Source organism: Pleurodeles waltl, chromosome 3_1 (genome assembly GCF_031143425.1).
Source record: "Pleurodeles waltl isolate 20211129_DDA chromosome 3_1, aPleWal1.hap1.20221129, whole genome shotgun sequence".
Classification (NCBI taxonomy): domain Eukaryota; kingdom Metazoa; phylum Chordata; class Amphibia; order Caudata; family Salamandridae; genus Pleurodeles; species Pleurodeles waltl.
This window is the reverse complement of record NC_090440.1, coordinates 1,977,000,499-1,977,017,955: the sequence shown is the minus strand read 5'-3', so window position 1 is coordinate 1,977,017,955 and position 17,457 is coordinate 1,977,000,499. Positions and strand designations below refer to the sequence as shown.

At 48.7% G+C, this 17,457-nt stretch overlaps 1 protein-coding gene across 2 annotated transcripts in view; it reads right to left on the bottom strand.

The window, feature by feature from the left end:
• LOC138285877 (multidrug and toxin extrusion protein 2-like) overlaps positions 1 to 17,457 on the bottom strand; it is a 445,083-nt gene that overhangs the window by 292,368 nt on the left and 135,258 nt on the right. For both annotated transcript variants that reach the window (XM_069226369.1, XM_069226368.1), the window contains 2 exons: positions 7,506 to 7,548; positions 2,274 to 2,318 (listed from right to left, as the gene is read on the bottom strand). In XM_069226369.1, the coding sequence (XP_069082470.1) occupies positions 2,274 to 2,318; positions 7,506 to 7,548 (88 nt within the window). The remainder of the gene's footprint in view (positions 1 to 2,273; positions 2,319 to 7,505; positions 7,549 to 17,457) is intronic.

Here is a 17,457-nt window from a genome sequence, read left to right as displayed (position 1 = left end):
GCCGCCCCTCCCCCCTCCCACTGTCCTTCAGGTCTTGCCAGGGTGTGTAAACCCAGGCAAGCACCTCAGCCACCCAGTCCACAGACCCAGTAGCGTCCCCAGAAACTCGTGGAGGGAAAGGATACCGGGCACCAGGCAGCCACACAGAAAGAGTGTCACCCGCAGCTGCTACCGTGAAGGTCATGGTACCACACCCAGCTGCTGCCAAGAGGAGCAAGGAGCTATCCCCAGCTGCTGTCAAGAGGAGCAAGGAGCCATCCCCAGCTGCTGCCAGGAAGGGCAAGAGGCCTGCACCCGCAGGACAATGGGCCTGGTGCTGGGACTCAGTCAGAGCCCCCACCACCACCCATGGTGGTGCAGCCGTTTGAGGCTGCAGGGGATAGGCTGGAGCTTCCCCCCACAACCACCAGCAGCAGCAGCACCACTGCCACCACCACCAGCAGTGGGCAGCCGTCTGAGGCTGCAGGGGATGGGCAGGAGCTTCCCCCCACACCCAGCGGCAACATCATCATCACCACCACTCAGCAGCAGTCACCGCCGGCGGACAGTGTGTACTTCTGCGTACATGGCCTGTTGTGCGGCCTGCCCCTGCACATCCTGTGGGATTGACACCCACCTGAAAGACTGACGTTGCACTCCCCAAGACCTGCATCCCAGGGCACGCTGCCCCCTCCAGAACCAGTGGAGAAGCCATCCACTCACCCCATCCTCCACACTATGGACAGCACAGGGCACAAACCCCCCTCCAGAACCAGTGGAGAAGCCATCCACTCACCCAATCCGCCCTAGGATCAGAAGCACAGGGCACGATTCCCCCTCCAGAACCAGTTGAGAAACCATCCACTCACCCCATCCGCCCCCGGATCAGAAGCAGAGGGCACGATGTTCCCTCCAAAACCAGTGGAGAAGCCACCCACTCACCCCATCCACCCCAGGATGAAGAGCACAGGGCACAATGCCCCCTCCAGAACCAGTGGGTCAGACACCCACCTACCCCAGCCTCCCCAGGACCAAGCATAGGGCATGTTGCCCCCTACAGAGCCTGTGGGCAAGTCACCCACTTGAGAGACTGTGGCTTTGCACTCCCTAGGACAGCGCACTGGGCATGTTGCCCCCTCCAGGACCGGTGATGTTGTTCCATCTGCCGGCTGAGGTGCCCCCCCATTCCCCGTCCCCCTGAGGTGACTGCCTATTTTCGAACTGATGCTCCTGCAGTGTTCTCTCCGTGTTGGTGCAGGAGACAAGTGGGGCTCTGGACTTTGTGATGTGGCCCTGTGGCCCACGAATATTGAGGACTGGGCATTGTCCCCTGATATGTAAATATGTATATACTTTTAGATTTGCTGCACGTATTACTACTTTATTTATCTTATTACACTCACTTTTATTTATTCGTGTTGTCCTTGAATTATTCTTCAGAGGTACGGGGTGTTTATGTTATGTTACTGCATCTGCTTGTGTGTATGGTGTTGGATTGGGGGTGTTGCGTGTCTGTGTGTGTGTCACTCTCTTTTTCCTCTCCCCCTCCCCTTTGTGCCAGGCGGCTGTACTCACCGTGGTCGTCTTCGCCATCGTTGGTGTTCGCGGTGGAGCAGGATGTAGAACAGCATTGGGAATATATGCAGTTCAGGCTTCATGGTGGTGTGGTTCTTCCCTGAGTCTCCAAAGGTGAACCGTTTCCCTTCTGTGCAGTGTTTCTGCTAGGCTTTTGATGTCGTTGGTAGCGCCCCGGAAAAGGTGGCAGTTTGGGTTATCTTAATATGGTGGTGGGAACGTTGACTTCCGCCTGGCTGTAGACAGCTACCGCCGTGGTGCCTGTCGATAACGCCCTGGCGGTCGGTGTGTTAAAGTGGCTGTCTGTCTGAGCTCTTTCCGCCATGGTCATAATTTGGCGATATTTACTGCCAGTCTGTTGGCGGTATTACCGCTGCTTTATCACCGACCGCCAGGGTTGTAATAAGGGCCTAAATCTCCAAACTTTCATCTATGGTCCACTGCAAACACAGAATCCTTAAAAAACATGTCAATATAATTCTGAGAGGTAGGCACATGCTAATTTGTTGAATATTCTTGGTGAGTACATGGCAATAGGAACAAAGACACCACAGTCCTACCAAGGTATGCTCAGAAAGTACAATTAAACACTTCACTAGCAAGTAGCCAGAAAGTTTTCAAACATTCATAATATTGTTGCTCTTAATGCAGTATATAAGATAATTATAATATACTCCACAATTTTGCAAAAAGAACAGTACAAAAAAATATATATGTACCTGATTTTGTAAATATCTCGTCTGCAGCTGATAGAGGAACACTGCCTGCAAAATAAAATAAGTTTGGAATTAAAAACATGCTAGTTACGGTCTATTAATTCATGCAATCAAGCTTTCAGCCGCAAAGGTGAGAATTTTGAGACCGGGGCACCATGGACAGACTGTGATTCAGGATAATAGCTGCAAGAACAAGCCTATTATGGAATTTAAGAGCACTCAAGAATGGTTCCAATGTGGGGCCATGTTAGGAGTACAAATGTTAGAAGAATTACCGGACAGAAGGAGATGTGGACAGACTTCGGTTCAGTTAATCGGTGAACATAACAGTTATGTAATTAATGTATGTTTTCAGGATGGTTCACATGCGGGGCAATGCAATGAGTGCAAGTACTAGTATCTGCATTTTGTATATATTTTTGAGTGTTGTACACTGTTCAGATTTATTAGTTTACTGAATTCTGTCAAAGTTTCTATGATGCTACTTATAGCTTCCGTAAATTAGGGCAACCCTGGGTCTAATGGTGTAGGAAGTTGGCTCTGTATATACTATTCCAAAGAAAGAAATAGTGTGCACAGAGTCCAAGGGTTCCCCTTAGAGGTAAGATAGTGGCAAAAGTAGATCATTCGAATGCTCTATTTTGTGGTACTGTGGTCGAGCAGTAGGCTTATCAGAGGGTAGTGTTAAGCATTTGTTGTACACACATAGGCAATAAATGAGGAACACACACTCAAAGACTTACTCCAGGCCAATAGGTATTTATATTGAAAAATAGCTTTTTTTAGTTTATTTTAAGAACCACAGGTTCAAGATTTACAGTTAATACTTTAAATGTAAGGTACTTCACTTAGATACTTTAGGAACTTTGAATGAAAACAATATCATGTACAGTCTTTGTAAAAAGGGCAATAAGCTATTTTCAAAGTGGACACAGTGCAAAAATCAACAGTTCCTGGGGGAGGTATGTAAAGGTTAGATTAGGAGCTAAGTAAAACACTTACAAGTCTCAGTCCTGGGGCATAGGCAGCCCACCGTTGGGGGTTCAAGGCAACCCCAAAGTTACCGCACCAGCAGCTCAAGGCCAGTCAGGTGCAGAGGTCAAAGAGGTGCCCAAAACACATAGGCGCCTATGGAGAACAGGGGTGCTCCGGTTCCAGTCTGCCAGCAGGTACGTGCCTGCGTCCTCGGGGGCAGACCAAGGGGGTTTTGTAGAGCACTGGGGGGGACACAAGTAGGCACACAAAACACACCCTCAGTGGCACAGGGGCGACCGGGTGCAGTGTGCAAAGCAGGCGCCGGGTTTTGTATAGGTTTCAATGGAGGGACCCAGGGGTCACTCTAGCGGTGCAGGCAGGCACAAGGGGGGGGGCTCTCGGGACAGCCACCACCTGGGCAAGGCAGAGGGTCGCCTGGGGGTCATTCCTGCGTCAAAGTTCTGTTCCTTCAGGTCCTGGGGGCTGCGGGTGCAGTGTTGGTTCCAGGCGTCGGGTCCCTTGTTACAGGCAGTCGCGCTCAGGGGGAGCCTCTGGATTCTCTCTGCAGGTGTCGCTGTGGGAGCTCAGGGGGGTCATCTCTGGTTACTCACGGGCTCGCAGCCGCCGGGGAGTCCTGCCTGAGGTGTTGGTTTTCTGCAGGTCGAGCTGGGGGTGTCGGGTGCACAGTGTAGAGTCTCACGCTTCCGGCGGGAAACGTGAAGTCCTTGGAAGTTGCTTCTTTGTTGCAAAGAAGTAGCTGGTTTTGAACAGGGCCGCTGTTCACGGGAGGTTCTTGGTCCTGTAATCCAGGGCAGTCCTGAGGCTTCAGAGGTCAGTGGTCCCTGTCGGATGTGTCGCTGGACCAGGTTTTTGAAGTTGGAGACAGGCCGGTAGGGCTGGGGCCAAAACAGTTGTCGTTTTCCTCCTTCTCTGCAGGCTTGTAGGTCAGTAGTCATTCATCTTTCTTCAGGTTGCAGGAATCTGATTTCCTGGGATCTGGGGAGCACCTAAATACTGAATTTAGGGGTGTGTTTAAGTCTGGGAGGGCAGTAGCCAGTGGCTACTGTCCTTGAGGGTGGCTACACCCTCTTTGTGCCTCCTCCCAGTGGGGAGGGGGCACATCCCTAATCCTATTGGTGGAATCCTCCAAACTCAAGATGGAGGATTTCTCAAGGAAGGGGTCACCTCAGCTCAAGGCACTTTAGGGGCTGTCCTCACTGGTGGGTGACTCCTCCTTTTTTATCTCATTATCTCCTCCAGCCCTGCCGCCAAAAGTGGGGGCAGTGGCCGGAGGGGCGGGCATCTCCACTAGCTGGGATGCCCTGGGGCGCTGTAACAGAAGGGGTGAGCCTTTGAGGCTCACCGCCAGCTCTTACAGTTCCTGCAGGGGGAGGTGAGAAGCACCTCCACCCAGTACAGGCTTTGTTCCTGGCCACAGAGTGACCAGGGCACTCTCCCCAAGTGTCCAGCAACATGTCTGGTGTGTGGCAGGCTGGCAGAAACTGGTCAGCCTACACTAGAAGTCAGGTAGGTATTCAGGGGGCATCTCTAAGATGCTCTCTGGGTGTATGTTACAATAGATTGCACACTGGCATCAGTGTGCATTTATTGTGCTGAGAAGTTTGATACCTAACTTCCCAGTTTTCAGTGTAGCCATTATGGAACTGTGGAGTTCGTGTTAGACAAACTCCCAGACCATATACTCTTATGGCTACCCTACACTTACAATGTCTAAGGTTTTGCTTAGACACTGTAGGGGCATAGTGCTCATGCACATATGCCCTCACCTGTGGTATAGTGCACCCTGCCATAGGTCTGTAAGGCCTGCTAGAGGGGTAACTTACCTATGCCACAGGCAGTGTGAGGTTGGCATGGCACTCTGAGGGGTAATTTTCTCCCCACCAGCACACACAAGCTGTGAGGCAGTGCGTATGTGCTGAGTGAGGGGTCCCCAGGGTGGCATAACACATTTCTGCAGACCTTAGAGACCTTCCATGGCATCAGGGCCCCTTGGTACCAGGCATACCAGTTATAAGGGACTTACCCGAGTGCCAGGGTTGTGCCAATTGTGGAGACAAAGGTACAGTTTAGGGAAAGAACACTGGTGCTGGGGCCTGGTTAGCAGGGTCCCAGCACACTTTCAAATCATAACTTAGCATCAGCAAAAGGCAAAACGTTAGGGGGTAACCATGCCAAGGAGGCATTTCCTTACAAATGGATAGAAAAGTTTTGGTCTTAACGAACAAGTTGCTCACCTTTGATAATGCCTTATCTGGTAGAGACTATGGGGGTTATTACAACTTTGGAGGAGGTGTTAATCCGTCCCAAAAGTGACGGTAAAGTGACGGATATACCACCAGCCGTATTACGAGTCCATTATATCCTACAGAACTCGTAATACGGCTCGTGGTATATCCGTCACTTTTGGGACGGATTAACACCTCCTCCAAAGTTGTAATAACCCCCATATCTAGCTGCAGGTTCCTTACCCTTGAATTGTCCCCAGGCGTCAGACTGAAGCCAGAAGGTTTTTCTGATCAGTACCCCTGCATGGCAGTAAGTGGCGTTGATCGGCTCCACGTAAGTCATTGGCGTTCCCTGCACCAGATATGAAGTTAAGGGTCATATATGGACACCACCCAGGCATGCTGACATCAGTTCTTTTCCTTTCGCGCCAGCCAAGCGCTGATTCGAAGAGAGTTACCCATATAACTGACTGATTTTTTTCAACGTTTTGTCAAGTCATTTTCGAGTTTCACTCCTGGTAGTCAAGGATATTTTCTAGGAAGACTGGATTCAAGTCTTATGGATCTGGTCATCAGGTGATGTCCGTGACAGATCCACACTCTGGGGGTCATTCTGACCCTGGCGGCCGGTGGCTGGCGGTGCTCCCACGAGCATTCTGACCGCGGCGGTTCAGCCGCGGTCAGAAGCGGCAAGTCGGCGGGCTCCCGCCGACTTACCGCTGCTCGGGGGAATCCTTCATGGCGGTGGAGCGCGCTCCGCCGCCATGAGGATTCTGACCCCCCCTACCGCCATCCTGTTCATGGCGGGAAAGCCGCCATGAACAGGATGGCGGTAGGGGGGGGGGGGTCGCGGGGCCCCTGGGGGCCCCTGCCTTGCCCATGCCAATGGCATGGGCACGGCAGGGGCCCCCGTAAGAGGGCACCGCAAAGTATTTCAGTGTCTGCCTTGCAGACACTGAAATACGCGACGGGTGCCACTGCACCCGTCGCACCTTCCCACTCCGCCGGCTCGATTACGAGCCGGCATCCTCGTGGGAAGGGAGTTTTTCCCTGGGCTGGCGGGTGGTCTTTTGGAGACCGCCCGCCAGCCCAGGGAAAAACTCATAATACCCTCTGCGGTCTTCTGACCGCGGAGCGGTATAATGGAGGCGGAATTCTGGCGGGCGGCCTCCGCCGCCCGCCAGAATCAGAATCACCCCCTCTGTGTGTCTTTGGTGTCTGGAGTGTGACCATGACTCAAACTCGTACTCCGAGTGCCTGGCCATGCATCCAAAGGCTTTGAGGGAGCGGTCCCTAAAGCTGATGGTGGGCCGGCACGCGACTCCATGCAAGTCGAGGTGCTGGTCGAGAGTAAGGTTCTTGGACCGGTCAAGAAGTCTTAAGTCGTCGTCGTCGTCATCCCACTCCAAATACTCGGGCGATCGAAGCTGAAACGTTCTTTGACTTGTCCTCGTCCAACAAGATGAGGTAGCGTCAATGCCCTAGGTCTCGTTCTGTGAAATCTGTTCTGTGTCAATGCTCTAGGCCTCGTTCTGTGAAACCTGTGTCCAGGTCAACTCTGTGCCTCCCAAAGTTTCTGGGAGCCAGAGAGACCCCTGCCTACGTTTTATGAGGCCATGTGCCTCATTTTTGGGCGGACTGACCATCCAGGTGCGCCTTCTGGCCCCTTCGGGTTTTACACCAGTGGCAGTTACAATATTCATCATCCTGTAGGACTCAATAGCAAGTGCACATAATCCAAAGTACACCCCATTTGCCATCAGTCTATGAGAAATGTTTTGTGATACTAGATGTATTTGCTAGATCCAAAATAAAATATGAACTGTACTCAAACTACTCTTAATCGTGCTTTGTGCATTTTTTGTACAAGCTTTCTGTCATTGTCAGGCAAAATCTACTTTGGAAAAACTACTTTTCTGAGCAAGTATCACAAAAATGAACAATACATGCAACAAGATGTTTAGAAGTTCAACTTTCAAGCAAAAAACAGTAAGTAGTACTCTAGGAAACTTACAGGAAGTGCAGGGATGAATATCATAACATACAGTTGGGTTAATCTGGAAAAAGAGAAATAGGTAAGAAGCATATCACTTACACTTGAAACTGACAACATATTTAATTAATGATTTTCTATTGTGCGAATATGCCTTATCTTAGCATTTTAATAACATACAGAATACAAACCCAGTTTACAATTTCAGAGGCAGTGTGCATGATGAGCATAAGCCGAATGGTGATAGAAGAACATGCATCCCATTTAAATTTATAAAACGTATACTACTAAGGTCACCCAGTAAAAGCATTTCCTTATATACTGTACACCCTAAACACCAGTCTCAAAACTAAACTCGCTGCCCATTGTCAAGTAAAGGCTTTTTGTACTTCATTTCCATTCCTGCCAAGCAATTAGACACAAACTAACTTGCACATGCCATATTAGAATGTATGTGTATAGGAGGTACCTGTATAACGGAAATCTCTTAGATGTCTCCAAGGTCACATGCTGAATTTTCACAAAATGTGCTCCTCTCTACTTCTATCCAGGCAGCCACACCAAATCATTTAAGAGAGCTTCCTTTTACTTAGGGCATAGCTTACATGCATGGAAATAAATACTTTGGATTTGCATGTGGAAATCAAAGTGATAAATCCAAAGAAACACACAATATAAGCACTGATTATTGGATTCGGGACTCAATGGGTCTATGAAAGAATAAAGAGATACTGTGTGAGCGTGTCAGACCCAGTTCATGGTGCCACAGGACAGGCAGGGGCTACTGAGCCACAACTGTGGTGGTTCAAGTTCGGGGCTCATCCCATAGCTCTGTAAACTAGGCCAAATACAACCTTTTCTTTATGTGTCTCAGGTTAGTGAGAGCGGGCAGTCACAGGCATCTCAGGAAGATAATGTGCAGATGCTCGAACTCAGAATTCAACAATCAACCCACAAACCCAAGAAAGCGAATGTTCAGCCCAGTACTCATCTTTGCAAGAAAGCACTTTATTCCCACCGTCCGCTCTGTCAAGTGCGAAACATCTTGCGTCAGACTAACATATTATACATTATTTAGCTGTGTTTATGCAAGGCTTCAATACATTGGCACAAATGAGTTGCACTTAGCAGAGCTTAACTTATCTGATCAAATAATTCTGGCAAACTGCATTTGTGAGAAAGTCAATGGTTATGGCTGTCAGCACGAAAATCTGCCACTTATTTGCTTAACCAGGACAAACCAACTATCTGGACTGGGAGTTGTGTAGTCCCTGTATGGACTGTGGTGCTACCCTACTGGACCCGTCTCTAGTTTACTTATTCTCGCTCATTGTAATAAAACTGTGCCATTCCTAATAAGAATGACAGACACGGGCCAAAGTTTATAAGTTTACTTGAGATGTTGTCACTGAAGACAGGATTCAAGCCCTGCGACTCCTGCCATCGGATGATGTCCGTGACTGATCCGCACCTCGTGTGCTTGTGGTGTTTGGAGCACGACCACAACCTGAAGTCGTGCTCCGAGTGCCGGGCCACGAATCTGAAAGCTTGAGGGAGTGGTCTCTAAAGTTACTTGCAGCCTGGAGTAGCAGAGTGGAGTAGAGTGCTGTGGAGTGGCACAGGGAGGAGAAGAGTGATAGAGTGGCATCAAGTGGCTTAAAGTGAAGTAAAGTGGCACTGAGTGCTCTGTGAGCCTGTATGTTATGGTATGGTATGGCTTGTCACTGTGTAATAAACACCTACCCAAAACTATGTCATTATGTTCCCATTTGGAGGTAATAGTTTTCACGCAGCTGGCTCGTTCCCATGCCCTTGTTAAAAGAGTAGCCCCCTGACGCTAATAAATGTTTCAGACATTAAACTTTTCGCACAATGGAGATGAACACATGGAAAAAATATAATTTAAAAATATCTCCTGGGGTGGGACCATTCCTGCTTTATCCCTTGCCCATTTTATCTTCCCTTTCCAGTGAGCAAAGCTGATAGGGGAGAAGACAAATGGAGGAGAGTGGCTGGGTCCCAGAGGAAGATGAAAGGAAGGAATGTGGTAGAAATTTACAACTGTGGCCAGAAAGGAGGGAGCAGGACTGGCCTGCTGTGGGAAGAGCAATCTGATGCACAGGGGAGCCAACTGCTGACTGGGCTACAGGAGCAGTGCAGGGTTAATCATTCATAGAGATGGGGGCAAGATGAGAGCAGAGGGAGTGCTGGTGAGGATAGAAGGACCTGTCTAATTATTTGGGGCAGACTGGCAGCTGTCAGGGGCCCAAATGATGTGGGAGCATAGTTTATTTTTCCAACCAGATGGAGTAAGGGGTCGTTGGGATGATTAGGCTAAGAGATGGATGGCAGACAGATTACAGCATATTGTGTGAGGTTGTGGCATTAGGGCCAGAACCAGCAACTTTGGAACCGGAGAACCAGGTTCGAGTCTCGGCGTCAAAATCCTGTGATCCTGCGCAAAACCACAGCCTACAAAAAAATGAATGACCTTATGTAATGTAGCTGTTGCTCATGTAAAGCGCTACAATACCTTTGGGCAGTGGTGGCTGGTGACCTTAAAAAGTTGGCTTGAATTCTAAAGAGTTTTTTTCTTGAAGGGTTCTCTCATACTTTCTTGCACAAAGTTTACTGTCTCACTCCAACTCATTCATCTCACTTGGTCTCACTAATTCATGCAGTCTCACTCATTCTACTCTGGCTCACTTTGTCTAACTCAGTCCCACTCATTCTGTATTACTCAGTCCTACTGTGACTCAGGCTCACACACAGTACCACTCAGTTACACTCACTGTCATTCTCCCTCACTCGCATTCTTTCTCACACATACTCGTCCTGTCACTCTGACTCATTCCTTCACCGACTCTCTCTCACATTAACTCACACACAGACACACAGGCATGCTCACAGTGCTGGGATTTCACCAGCTCTGAACAATCGCCCTGATGGCTGGTGCAGGCACCTCCATGCACCTGTCAGCAATCAAGCAATGGTACTATCAGCCTTAGCTTGTTGCTGGACCCAAAGTAGGTCTGCATTTTATTTTTATTATACCAAGAGTGAATAATTATTCACTCTTGATACAGTAAAAATGAACCACAAAACAACGAGGGTGTAGTGTAGCTGTGGAGCCTATAAAGGAGGGCCACCACTAATCCAGGGACACCTAGCCATCAAACCAATCCATCCACTCAATCATCCATCCTTCCACTTATCCAGCCCCCTTTCATTCTTCCATCCATCCTTACGCTCATTTAGCCACCCTTTTGCTGCATCTACCCACCATTTCACTCAGTCATCCATCCTTACAGCAATCCATTCACTCTTCGTTGCATCCATCCCTCCATTTACCCTTTCACTCAGCCATCCATCTTTTCACTCATCCATCTATCCACCTATTTATCTATCCATCAATTCACCCTTTTCCTCATCCATCCTTTTGTCCCAACACCCAACTACCCTTCCTTTCGCTCATCCATCCATTGTTTCTTTTCCATCTTTACATAAATCATTTCTCTCATCCATCCTTTTGCTCATCTATTCATACTTTCACTCCATCCACTCATCCATTTATCCTTTCACTCATCCATCCATGTATCCTTTCACTTTTCCATCAATTTACCCTTCCTCCATCCATCCACTCGTTTCTCCCATACATCTATTCTTTCATCATCCATCAACCCATCCATCCTCCTTTTCACTCACAAACCCTCCCTTTCACTCTTCCATTCCTACATCCATCCTTTCACTCATTAATCCATGCATCTATCCATCCACCATTTCATCCATCCTCCCGTTCACTCATATACCCTTCTCCCTTTCACTCATACACCCTCTCTTCCTTTCACTCTTCCATTCTTCCTTTCACTTATCCATGCATTTACCCATCCACCATTTCATCCATTTATCCAATCCTTCCTTTAACTCACTCACCCAAGTTAATTATGAGCCTTTGTCTGCAAAGCTACAGACATAAGAAGCCCATTAAGAATCCTCCCCCCCCACCACCACCACCTGCAGGTGCTAACGAGGTTGGAGGTTGATCATGCCCATTAAGCAGAAGCTTAACTGCACACTTACTTCTTAGTCCACTAGTGCAATTGTTGTCTGCAGCTGGTTCCTTCCCTCTCTTGGGCCTCCATGGAGTTAAGATAAGGAGCACTCTGTCATGCTCAGATCCATAACAGTTTTTTTTTTTCCAAAGTGAAACCAAATGCAGTAGTAAACATGTGTAACTGCCAGGAGTGCAGCCCCCTCTAAGCTGCCCCTCTGTGATGACCAACAAATGTTGCCACCCACGCCCTCCTTGTCCTCAGCGCCTGCACCACCTGCAGCCATTGAAGTGAATGGGCCTTGGTAACTCTTCCCAGGGCCACTATTCTCGCACCCCAAAAGCAACTGGATCCATGGCTTTCAGCACTCCCTCTCCTGTGATCTCACTGCTGTAGCTTTGGCAAAGGGCCGCCCCCGCAAGGAACATCAGGGTCCGGCGCATTAACCGCCGCAGGGGACCCGGAAATTACAGTTTAAAGCCACCTCAGCGGCAAACCAACAAAGGACATCCGGCATCCCCCTCAAGGGAACGGGAGGAGCCCCCAAGGACATCAGGCCAATGGGGGTACAGCAAGGGCAAGGAAACTTACAAACCCTCCAAAGGGAAGACCCCGCCCTCAGTTTGGAGGGCGGACTAAAAAAGAATCTGCTGCCCAAGCAGAAATCACTTTGTGGGCCATGAGGGACAGCGCTCAGGATCACAAAAGCAGCACAAGGGTACGGTAAGTCCCTGGGGCATTTGATTCCTCTTTTCCCTCAGTGAGGCCTGGGGGTGTGGGTGTCAGCTCGTGGGCGGTAGCTTGCAGCCCCCTCAAGAATAAGGCACATTGGACAGGGGCAAGTAGTGCCACTCCCAACCCTTGTGCTCACCAGGGCTCCTGTAGGGGAGGGTGCGCTGTTGAACATCTGTGTCCGGGATGGTGGTTCGCTTGCGGGTGCCTACTGTGGTCGGGAGGTGCATAGACTAGCAGCTTCCTGGCTCCGGCCCCGCCTAGGACGGATTGCATGGGCCTGTGATAGGGATCCATTTCGGAGGCCCTGCGCTGTGGATGGATGTGCTCTTGTTCGTGTTGGGGATCTCGGTGCTCAAAGCACTGATATTCTCCTCTCGGGTGCATCCCTGCCCCCATCCTCAGGTGCCGTCTCCCCCTCGGCCTGCATGCCCGCGCGTGTGGGGGGGGTCTTGGTGGCCAAAGCACTGTATTCTCCATCCGGGAGCATCCCTGTCCCTTACCTTAGGTGCTGTTTCCCTCCCGGCCCGCATGCTCGGTGCCCCCCACTAGTCGGACCGAGACGACGACGATCCTTCGGCAGTGCCGTGTAGTCTGTTGGGCTACTTCTAGTAGATTGGGTTCTACTGAGCCTGATTTCAGTTCGTCAGATTGGGTTGATTTGATGAGATTTCAGAAAACATCAAAATGCTACAGATGCTAATCAATGGAGTGTTTTACGAAATCCGAATCAGAGAGGACAATAAATATGTTAGAAACATACAATGGTCATGCTCTTGAGCAAGGTTTATACATTAAACGGAAGAGAAGCCATAGAAGAACTTGATAGCAACTAAGCTTACAATGGATATCCGCATGTGATCCGACAGGATTATGAGACTTAATGGAGGTTTTATCGTGAACATGCAATTCGCCAGTTCGAGTGATCAGATAGGTGCTAGAGCTTAACGCACACAGATATCGCCCACCAGAAAAGCCTCAGGAAATGGTGTGCTTGGCTTGCGCATCCCCTCACAAAATGGCCGACAGAGGTCGACGTTACCCACGACACCTCGGCTTCTAGGGAGTCTGGCCGTAGAAGGGATTCATGGGCGAGCGCGGGACGGTTAGAGGGCCAGCCTGGAACATGCCGCGAGGCGCCCGAGGGAATCCCTCCCGTGCTGTTGCAGCGTGTGCAGGAGACTGCGCGGCCATCTTGGGGTCAGGCGGCCTGGGGGCCGTTGGCCTATTGTTGAGCATTGCGGCAGTTTCTAATGGCAGGCCTTCACTGCTCCTGCAAAATATGTGCTAGGTCCCCCCTCGCTTGTGGCCAGACCTTAACGTGGAGGGAGGATTTTGGGTTATATGTAAATGCACAAGATCAGGATGCTTACGTTTTGTAAGAGGAGAATTTATTCCAGATGTTGGCTGGTAGTATTTTAGAGTTGCCAACAGCGTGGGAGTGGTATATTACTTAAAAATAAAATACATGTTTCATGCCCAGTTGAGTAGTTTGAAACGGTGACGTGTTATTAGGGGCTAGCAATGGCTTGGCGTTGCACTGCTTTGACCAAATGGGTTGGTCTCGCAGCTGAGAATTGGTAGGGGCGGCTTGCCTGACCACTTGTCCCAGGCACAACTCCTTTGCCCCTTGTCGCGCTTTCTGCGCCGATGCTCTGTAGATCCACTGGGGCAAACAACAATGAGAAGGGTCCAGTTTGCTCCATCTCGTCAATGCGCTTATCTGTAGAACTGGCTTGCAGAAATGGGGCGCTGCAATACTGCAAACCGCCTAATTCCCTGGTGAAAACAAGAACGGCTTTGTTCAGGCTGCAGCATTACTAGGAATTCCTTTTGAGGCCGCCTGGGGAACAGAAAGGCCTCTCATGTTCAGTTACAATACAGGAAATATCGCCGTGGGTCGGCACGTTGCACGGAGTGGAATTTTTCCCAGCCGTGTTTGCGAACATATGGTATGCCCCAAAAAAAAAAACGTTGCTTGTATGAGTCACCGGTTGCATAATGTTCAAGGTCACAGCCCCTTACTCCGAGAGGTGAGGGTTCATAGAAAAAAACCTAACGGTTCTGAAACATTATTTAAAGATTAGGTTTATTCAAAGGTTTCAATAACATGCGGAAAAAAGGAAAAAGGAAAACAAGAGTAACTCTAGGGACACTAAAGGTAGATAAAACTCACACAAAAACAAAAAAAACATGTAAGGTAACATGTATGGAGTATGAGGCGTAACAAACAGAGATGCCACCTTTGATGTGGGGGAACCAGGTTTGCGTCACGGCTCTGGCACAATATCCTGTAATATGGCGCAGATCACTTCATCTCCCCAGGTCTCGGGAAAAGGAATGTGTCCTGGTATAATGCAACAGGGTTCTCAAGTAAGTGCTCCAATACCCTCAGGTAGAGTTTGCGCTACTTGGTAAGCTGCATTAAGTAAACAAAATAATTGAAGCAGCAACCTTATCAGGCCAGGGGGAAGTTAACGCATGATTATTATTATAAGCAGTATGGGATAAAGGTGTAACAGCCAGTGTTGCTCCCCCTGGAGCGGGGGAACCAGGTTCGGGTCGAGGCTTCGGCTCCACATCCTGTGAGACTGGGTAAATCACTTAATCTCCCATGGCCTAGCAAAAAAAAACGGAATGTGTCCTTGTCCAAAGACAATTCATCAAGGCCCAGGGAAATAGGTTTACTATCCTAGGATACCATTATTAACATTATGTTATTTGTAACATTGGTAACGCGGCAGCCTCCACTACTACAATGTTCTCTGGGGCTTCTGACACCTTTACAAAGGCGTTATCACAGTACTTTGCAGAAGCATTGGGCAGTGGTGGAGTGTAAGTATGCTGGCCCGTGGAAGGACAGCACTACTAGATCAGATATGCAAGAACGCCAATGTTGACGGCATACATAATATAAGGAACAAGCTGGAAGGTTGAGCCAGGCGAATAATTCCAGGTGCACGTCCAGACAATGTATCGGGAACATTAAATGGGAAGTGAAAAGAAGGAAAGAAGGAAAGAAAGCAGAAACTCAATCACAAATAGCAAGATTCAAGTGAAATTTAACAGGGCGAAACTAGTTAATGGTGCACAGCTATGGAGTAACAAGACAGGCAGCAGGTTTACTATTTGACCTGGCACGACATGTAATAATTATCAAAAACAATGAATGAAAAATGGCATTACATATTATAAGATTTAAGTAACAGAACCTGGTATGAAATGAGTTGTACATGTAAATAATAAGTGTCTGTGTCCCTCCCTCCTTGTTTCCTTTCATGTACTGTATCTTCGAGGGGAGATGACACGCTGAAGGGCTGAAGAGGAGCTGGTCGGGTCTGCACAGATCGAAGAGTGCAGTGGGTGAGATGGGGTAGAATCCAGAGGAACCACACCATATTTCAACCTCCCACAGCAGACTGAGAACCCAACGCTTGTTTTATTTAAGGGCATTCCCATGATAAATGGTAACAGCTGACAACTCATTGCAACATCCACTAATGAGTCTGGGGTTAAAAAGGTAGCCCAGCCCCAAACATCCGGGAGGCATACTTCAATCGGAACCGAACACAGCACATTCATGCTGAGTCAGTGAGGAACAAAAGTGGCTTGTAGGCTGTCAGAAGGACGGTGCGGCAAAATCAGTGCTCCTTGGGAGGCCTGACGGCCAGGACACGGAGGTGCTCTGATTAAGATCTGAAAGGTAACCAAGGGCGGCACTGTAAAGATGAAAAGGAGCAAACCCTTAAAGACCGAAAGGGGGGAGCCGCCTGGCGACGTAAGCCCCTCAGGCGGCGTGGTGGTAAAAGGGGCACATTGGTTGGTAAATGAGGCACGGCGGTGTGCCGGAGAAAGGCTACTTACCTGGGGATGCCTTACGGCAGGGTAAGTAGGCCGATGGGGGAGTAGGCGGAGCACGGCACTCGTGTCCCAGACCCACCAGTTGGCAGGGCACAAAATGGACAGACAAGGTAGCGAGTTGAGCCTAACAACACTAAGAGGCTACCCCCCTCGCGATCAGAGTAAAGAACCAACAAAAATGGATGACCCCAAAAGGCAGCATGGAGGATGGCCTTAACAATAGGTGTCTGAATTATGACAAGCAAATGACAAGGACTTGATTGATATATAGCAGAGATGGTGTAATGCAGCAAAGTTATGATCCTGGAGAAATAATTTATGTATGACCTATCAACTGTGATTTATAACCTGTCTCCAAATTACGATTTACAATCATAACAAAAGCAATGTGTGGCACTCAAAATGATTTATGACATTGTAATAATTTATAGCCTTGTCATTTTGATTTATGAATGAACAAAGTGAGTTATGAGGTCAAAGGTTGTGTTGCAAGAGTCTATGCATGTAATAAAACTGCGGCCCAGTATTCCCACAATAGAATGCAAACACACTCAGCTGATATGAATTTGTTCATAAATGTATATGGGGAATTACATTTATTGGAGTGGGACAAGTGTGGGGGTTAATGCCTGCAGAGTAAACAAACCTGCACCCACTGGCACTTGCGCAGTAGGACATCTGCAAAGTTCACTAGAGTTCAACAAGGATAGTCACCACATTGTCTCAAAACTGTGATTTATTTTCAGCTGCTCTGCGTTTCTTTCACTGTTCTTGCCTTTCTCCAGAGGGCTGGAGGGCAATGGCCCTTTTGACCATGAACACCATTCGCTCCTGCTTTCGGGTTGAGCTTGCGCCATATAAAACTGCAGAAATAAATCATGGTTGGCGAGCGAGATTAGGAAACTAGTAGAATCTACAGGAAAGGCTATTTCAATTTGGGATTAACTATTAGGGTTTGAAGTATTGTTTTGCTTTACAATAGTGAATGAGGGTAAAGTGGTGTGTAAATAGTTGGGTACACCTGATAACGACTGGTGGGTTCATAAAAATACATCGAAGCAGGACTTTGATTAGACCTGGACTTTGTGGAGGAGTGGACGGGGGTTAGAGGGAAGACGAAAGAGCCGTTTGTGGGAATCTCCAACAGCAGCTATGAGATTTAGATAGGATTGTTTAGGTTAAGGGCTGGCCTATGCATTGTTTACATTATGATGACCTGGAAAGGGTTACGCAGGTGCACCTCTCTGCAGTCACTAACTCACAGTACAGGGGTCAGATATAGGACAAGTGAGCTGTTGAGACTTTGTGCAACATTGGTGATTTAGGTG